Here is a 7838-nt window from a genome sequence, read left to right as displayed (position 1 = left end):
GGCTCTTGCCTATAATCCCAGTACTTGGAGAGGCCAAGGTAGGAGGATTGCTTGAGGCCAGGAGTTTGAGACCAGCCTGGGCAACATAACAAAACCTTGCCTCTACACAGAATAAAAATAGCCAGCTATGGTGGCATGCCCCTGTAGTCTCAGCTACTTGGGAGGCTGAGAGAAGAGGATCATGACACTAGGAATTTGAAGTTATAGTGGGGTATGATGATACCAGTGCACTTTAACCCAGGCAATAGAGGGAGACCCTGTCTTTTAAAAAAAAAAAAGTTTAAAGAGTTCAGTTATTTACTCTGAACTTCAGTATTAACATGTTTTAGGGTGGTGCCTATGGCTCAGTGGGTAGGACACCAACCCCATATGCCGAGGGTGGCAGGTTCAAACACAGTCCCAGCCAAACTGTAACAAAAAATAGCCAGGCATTCTGGCAGGCGCCTGCAGTCCCAGCTACTTGGGAACCTGAAGTAAGAGAATTGCCTAAGCCTAGAAGTTGGAGGTTGCTGTGAACTGTGATGCCATGGCGCTCTGCTGAGGACCATAAAGTGAGACTCTGTCTCAAGTTCTTATTCTGATTTCCCTTGTTATGTTCCTGACATTCCCAGATGTTCAAACCTATTAGCATTGGCTTCACCAGCTCCTAAAAATGTTTAATTTTTCTTTTTGTGTCCCAGTTAAGTAAATGAGAAGAATAGAGCAGATTCCTCTTGTCATTATGGCAAATATGTTATTCCATCTCACTGAGAATTTCTTAGCTGGAGTTCTCTGGTGAGGGATTTGAGGGAAGGGTTGGGGTGGATGGTGTGGGAAGAGTGGGGATGCAAGTTGTCCTGTTTTATATGTACTTACCTGTTGCAGACTGAGAACTGAGTTGTAATAAGGCAGACTGGGAGTTCCTCTCTAAGTGGGAACCTTGCCTGACTGCCTGGGGTCTCGCAAACAAAGGGAGAGGAAAACACTGTGAAATTTATACACACACATACAGTGTTCTGACCCGTGAGAGATGACACCACAACACCATATCAGGCACTCTCAAGCCCAGAATCCAAAGCTATTTACTACAAATTTGGGGAGTGTGGCTCCACGCCTGTAGCTCAAACAGCTAGGGCGCTAGCCACATACACCAGAGCTGGTGGATTCAAATCCAGCCCAGGTCTGCCAAACAACAATGACAACTACAACCAAAAAATAGCCAGGTGTTGTGTTGGACACCTATAGTCCCAGCTATTTGGAAGGCTAAAGCAAGAGAATCTCTTGAGCCCAGGAGTTTGGAGGTTGCTATGAGCTGTGATGCCGCAGCACTCTACCCAGGGCAACAGCTTGAGACTTTGTCTGCAAAAAAAAAAAAAAAAAATTCAGGATTATATACACAAGGCAAAAAGTAAGAAGTTAACTGTTTCACTTAAACAGGCATTTCTTTGTTGAAGGAAGAAAGATACTCACTAATGGACAGGGAAGTACTAAGCTACATATCAAAGAATAAATACTTTGGGGAGAATTTAATGAGGGAAAGTTATAGTCTACAGGTTATGGTGCCTGCAGCTGCCAGGTATCTCCAGGGGCAATTATCAATTACTTTCTAGTTTTATTTATATCCTGTCTCTAAGTTGTTGGGGGGTTTTTTGTTTTTTTTAGAGACAGAGTCTCACTTTATCACTCTCATTAGAGTGCTATGCCATCACAGCTCACAGCAACCTCCAACTCCTGGGCTTAGGCAATTCTCCTGCCTTAGCCTCCCGAGGAGCTGGGACTACAGGCGCACCACAATGCCTGGCTATTTTTGTTGTTGTTTTTGCAGTTTGGCTGAGGCTGGGCTTGAACCCGCCACCTTTGGTACATGAGGCCTGTGCCCCACCCACTGAGCCACAGGTGCCAGCCATAAGTTGTTGATTTTTATCTAGACATTCCCCAGACTACTTTTTCATCTATTTTGTTGGACATTCCAAACCCCCTTTGCCACCTTAGGCTGCATTGTTGGGGCAGGGGTAATCAGGGGCCATAACCTGCTCAAGATTTCACGGGGAATGCCAGCCTACTCTACCTCTCACCCACATCTGCCTTTCAGTGTGAGACCTTTTGTTGTCAAATAGATCACTTGGCTGCTTTTCAAGTATTTTATTTTGTACAATTAATTTATTACCATAAAATCATTGGAGTCAGTTTGGAAAGTATAGATTAAGTTAATACGTTTCCTATATTTTATTTTAGTTTTTGAGACAGGGTCTCGCTTTGTCCAAGCTGCAGTGCAGTGGCATTGTTATAGCTAACTATATCCTCAAACTCCTGGGCTCAGGCAGTTCTGCCTTAGCCTCCCAAGAAGCTGTGATTACAGGCACCTGCCACAATTCCTGATTGTGGCTAATTTTTTAATTTTTTTGTAGAAATGCTGTCTCACTCTTGTTGAGGCTGTTCTAGAACTCCCCAGCTCAAGCAAATCTCCCACCTCAGCCTTCCAAATTGCTGGCATTATAGGTGTGAGCCACTTGCCTACATGTGTTTTAGAAACAAGGTTACATTCATCTTACATGAGATTTCTCAAATTTTCAGGGCTATAGGCCCATACCAAAACATTACAGCATTCACATAGTGTACATTGTTACCTTCCGAGTAAAGACTATACTCTGAATTATAATGAAAGTTAATATGTGCCAATAAGGAAGGCTTTTACGGATTTAATGAAAGAAATTAAGATTTAACATGGCTATCACTGATCTGTGGGGCACAAAAGACAGTTAACTAGTAACAATTTAAAAGATTTACATACCACTATTAGCAAGCTTGACTTTTGCATCCAATATTTTAGATTTCTTGAGAAGATAGATGATACATTCTCCTCAAGCAGGGATGAACCATTTACAAACATTGACTATGTAGTAGGTCATAAAATAAGTCCCAATAAAGAATCTGTTTCATATGTAGATCACTTTCTCTGGCTACAGTATGATTTGCTTAGAAGTCAATAATGAAGCTGTGAAATTACTGTTTTAGAATTTAAAAGAAAGGAAGGTAATTTCAGATGTACATTAAGAAAACTGGAACTGGCTTGGCGCCTGTGGCTCAAGTGGCTAAGGTGCCAGCCACATACACCTAAGGTGGCGGGTTCGAATTCAGCCCGAGCCTGCCAAAACAATGATGGCTGCAACCAAAAAAAATAGCTGGGCGTTGTTACGGACGCCTGTGGTCCCAGCTACTTGAGAGTCTGAGGCAGGAGACTCGCTGTGAGCTGTGATGCCACAGCACTCTACCCAGGGGGATAGCTTGAGGCTCTGTCTCAAAAAAAAAAGAAAACTGAAACCCATACAATAAAATAGAACATTAATGGAGAAACTCTGGGGAGAGATTCTGGTGGAAAACTCCGTGACCTTTTCTGTTACTTGGCCTTCCTATGCAGGTCGCATGTTATCTTGTTGCAGAGATGTATCTTTGTGCAAGTAATTACTCTTCTTGAGGGCAAGGACATTTTCTTTATTCTTTTTCCTTAGCACTCAAATGTCTGGCAAAGAATAGGTTGAATAATTGGTTATATACTCTTATACCTAAATGTGGACAATACTTAGACTTATTCATTAGGGCAGCAGCAGCAATTTATTGGACACTTGATCTACCAGGCACTGTGACAAATATTTTACATACTTTGTCCCCTTCAGTTTTCAAACAGCCCTCTGTGGTAATATTTTCATCATGTTACAGGTGAAGAAACTAAGGCTGGAAGATTAAACAACTTGCCTTAAGGACATACCTCTTTGAACCTACACTTTTCTCATCCTAAACACATTCACTGCGGGTTCCCCTGGGTCTGGCTTTGAGTACGGATCCACCCCTCTGCAATTAGGAACAGCTGCAGCAGGCCTATTTTGCTTTTCGGGATATATTACTATTCTTAAAGCTTGACATTTATATCATTTGCAGTGTTTTGGGGGCATTTGTTACTTTTTTGAACTTGTCTGGGATGTGTTTTACAGATTTTGGAAATTTATGTTTATCAGTAAAGGCCTATGAAAGTAAAACATCACATATAGCTACAAGCCAAAAATATGTATGTGTGTTTTTACAAATCTTTCCAGGGTCAATCTGACTCAGGACCTATATCTTAAATTGAGTTCTTCCACTGTGGGTATGCAGTACTGCCTGCCTCCCCCACCCCCAACCTCACCCCACAAAGTTACAGCTATTGAGTATGCCAGTCTTTCCTTGAAATGCCATTCTGTCTCCGAGTGCGGGAATGAACCCTAGTATGCTGGTGACTGTAACAGTCTACAGCTGTGTTTCCATCTGGCTTTATTTTGTTTCCAGGTTCTCTTGCCTCATCGATACCCCAGATGGTAAAGAATGAAGGGAAAGGAGCAAAGAGAAAAACCTCCAAGGAGGAGAAGAATGGCAGTGAAGAGCTTGTGGAAAAGAAAGTTTGTAAAGGTTTTCAGACAGTTTGAAAACAAATGTATTAGACTCATATTTTAAAACAACCCAGAGCAAAAACAATCTCAGCTTTCTAATTATACTACTTTCTTTTTATGTATGTATTTAAGAAGGGAGTAGGATTTCTTTCTGCAAACTAATTTCCTAATTTACCTATGCTTTCACTTTTTTACTTTTCATGCCTATCTCTAACCCTACCTTTGGTCAGGTAGGAAACCAACATTTGTTCCTCAAGCATTAATAAACACAGGTGGTTCTCTTTGCCTTCTGCAAAGAAAGATGGATTAGTATATTAACCAGTCTCTCTTCCGGTCTTTGTTCACAACCTCTCAATTTTCACTTTAAACTTTATGATTCATCTTAGTAACTGGCTTCCTGAGAGAGAGCCTAAGCCTGGAAAAAGCTTAGGCTTCAAATTGAAATTTGAAGTCAGTTTTATAACTTGTGAGAGTTAGTGGAGAAGAGAATTAAAAGCACTAAAGGGAAACAGCTGTGGATTTGCACTTCCTGCACCAGACTCCTTTGTCCTTTGCTGTGCATTACCTCCATAAAAGCTGTAGGATGCACGTGGAGGGAGGGGAAAGGCCTACCAATAGCTCTGGGAAGACAGCTTAGCTTGTCCGTTCCCAGAGGACAGTCCTTGCAAGTGTTATCATTACACCTGGCTCTAGGTGTCAGAAAATGAGCTTAAACTAGCCTAGCCATTAAATGTAAATAGATCCCTGTGCCTGCATTGGACTCCTTTATCTTTTTCTTCCTCAGTTGAAGTAAAAGCAACTGATCTTAACATTTGTTCAGGTTCTTCACCACCCTTGAGCACAGAAGTGCATATTTTCAGGGAATCTTAACTGGACATTTGGGGCAAGCTCTGTTGACTGACTTTTTTCTAAACTAGGAATCTTTGTCCTCACTAAATTATCAAAAGACTGGATTTACACATGATCCTCTCCCCTGACTTGAATCCCACTTCTGTGGGTAAGAGCACTTCCCTTGCCCTGCTCCCTCGACTTGGGCCCTATGTGGAGCTGTTCTGTGCTCACTGGCTAGTCTCACACATCTCTGTCCCACCGTCTAGCCTCTCAGAACCCAGCCTGTGCACCTGGGTTGTAGTCAGTTTTATAACTTGTCCAAGTTAGAGGGGAAGAGAATTAAAAGCAATAAAGGGAAACAGCAAACTTTTTTAGTTACAGACTTACAGCTAGGGACACTCGTTGAGGGGTGCAGGTAGGACATTGCTGAGTAAAACAGCCATAGTTTCCTCTCATTTGCTCTGGGACTAGGGCTTCCAGGTGCTGGAGCACAGTTTTGTATTGGCTTCTTTGTCCTTTATTCCTTAGCTTCTTCGGTGATCTTTGGTCTGAAAGGCTATGTGGCTGAGCGGAAGGGTGAGAGGGAGGAGATGCAGGACGCCCATGTCATCTTGAACGACATTACTGAAGAGTGCCGGCCTCCATCTTCCCTCATGTAAGTGTGCTCCAGGAAGGCTTACTGGCATCAGACTCTCCTCTGTTTTGACTAGAGTTTTAGAGTGTGTCCAGTGAGTTGTCATGTGAGTTGCTTGGATCTACATCAGTGGTTCTTAGCTGCGATTGATGTGGCCCTCTGGGGACATTTGTCTGTGTCTGGGTACATTTTTGTTATCACAGTGGGGGGAGGGAGTTGTTACTGGTATCCAATAGAGAAGGCGAGGGATGCTGTTAAATATCTTGGAAGCACAGTAGAGCTCACAGCCAAGAACTGTCCAGCCCAGAGTGTCAGTAGTGGTGAGTTGGGAAACCTGCTGAATGGGAAATGATACTTCAAGCTGTGGCTCTTTAGGGTGTGTTACTCCTCACCAGTAACTCAGCAGCCTCTGCCAGAGAGTGTTCTTAGTCTGTGACCAAGAACATAAAAGAGTGGGGAACCACTGCTGAAGTATATGCATATTGATCAAGGAGAGCTGGTACAGATAATCAGGTCCCAGAGAGATGACAAAAGGCAGCAGTGACATCAAGGAGAAGACAGATAATGAAAATACCCTGCAGTTATTCAAACCAAAACATTGCCTTATTGATGAGCTTTTAGGCATGGAGAAAAAAAGCCAGAAGATAGAACATTAAGTTGATTCTTAACATATGTCATACTAAATCTTACGTGTGTATAATAATAGATATTGCCTAGTTTTCATAATCCAGCATTGTATAATATAGACACCAGTTGACACCAGTTGGTAATTAATACACAGTGTGCTGGAACCAGTTGTGCTGATGGCTTTTGTCTAATAGATGAGGCCTGATCACGAAGATGAGGTGGTGGCTGCTGTAGAGCAGTGGGTCACATGCAGAGCCAAGGACACATACTGTTGCCATGGTTCACCAAGATTGTGGGGGCACCTGGCAATTGCTTTAAAGCCAGGAAAGACTCCAGGACTTCTGGAGATGCCAAAAGGGCAATCCTTTGGGGGTGGATTTAATTGGGAACACTAAATCATAACCTAGCAAATACTAGGCTGTGAGGTAATGGTTCTGAGTATAAACTAGATGAAGTTTATTTCTTTGTAGACCATGAGGTCCTAAATTGAAAAGCAATTTCAGAAAGTTTGAAGGAACAACATCCCTGTAGAATAAATGTTATTTTTCATAGGCATTTTTATTCTTCTTAAAACAAGTGTCTTTGATGTCTTTTATTCCATATATGTGGGTTTTCTGACAAAACTTAGGAATAGGAATAAGAGTGGTAAGATAGGCTTTAAAAATTAGATACTTGTTCAAAATTCGAATAACAATTGTGGACTGCTTTCCACAATTCCCCCCGACTTTTAGATGCAGTGATGGACCACATAACACGTTTCAGTCAACAACAGAAGCATAGACAATGCTGGTCCCATAAGATTATAATACACTGCTTTTGCTCTACCTGTTTTATGTTGAGATAAGTTTAGATACACCGGTACTTAGCATTTTGTTAAAGTTGCCACAGTATTCATACAGTAAGACACTGTCCAGTTTGTAGCCTAGGAGTAATACATGGAGGTTCTCCCATATAGTCTAGTAGGCTGTACCATCTGGGTTTGTGTCTGTACACGGTGGTGTTCATACAGTGATAAAATCGTGTGTTTCTCAGAATGTATGTCCTTCAGTAAGTGATACGTGACTCTATTTTTGACTGTCTTGGATCATAAACTCTATCTGTGTTCTAATGTTTAAAGCTAAATCTGATTTAAATAGGAAAAAGATCCTATATTGTAATTTCATCATCACCAAACAATCAGCATTAACAGATCTCAATTTTTTGAAAGAAGCGTGGATTTTTAACATTTAATTTAAAAAGTTGTGAAAGCGGCTCGGCGCCTGTGGCTCAAGCGGCTAAGGCGCCAGTCACATACACCCAAGGTGGCGGGTTCGAATCCCCAGCCCGGGCCCGCCAAACAACAATGA

The 7838-nt window shown here is 42.0% G+C and overlaps 1 protein-coding gene across 2 annotated transcripts in view; it reads left to right on the top strand.

The window, feature by feature from the left end:
• The window catches only part of ILKAP (ILK associated serine/threonine phosphatase), a 23813-nt gene that overhangs the window by 1469 nt on the left and 14506 nt on the right, over positions 1-7838 (top strand). For both annotated transcript variants that reach the window (XM_023518234.1, XM_023518235.1), the window contains exons 3-4: positions 4300-4419; positions 5760-5886. In XM_023518234.1, coding sequence (XP_023374002.1) covers positions 4300-4419; positions 5760-5886 — 247 coding nt within the window. The remainder of the gene's footprint in view (positions 1-4299; positions 4420-5759; positions 5887-7838) is intronic.

This window comes from Otolemur garnettii, unplaced genomic scaffold, assembly GCF_000181295.1.
Source record: "Otolemur garnettii isolate 467f Iridium unplaced genomic scaffold, OtoGar3 scaffold00133, whole genome shotgun sequence".
In the NCBI taxonomy this organism is placed as follows: Eukaryota; Metazoa; Chordata; class Mammalia; order Primates; family Galagidae; genus Otolemur; species Otolemur garnettii.
The sequence above is the reverse complement of the archived record's forward strand: the minus strand, read 5'-3'. Positions and strand labels throughout refer to the sequence as shown.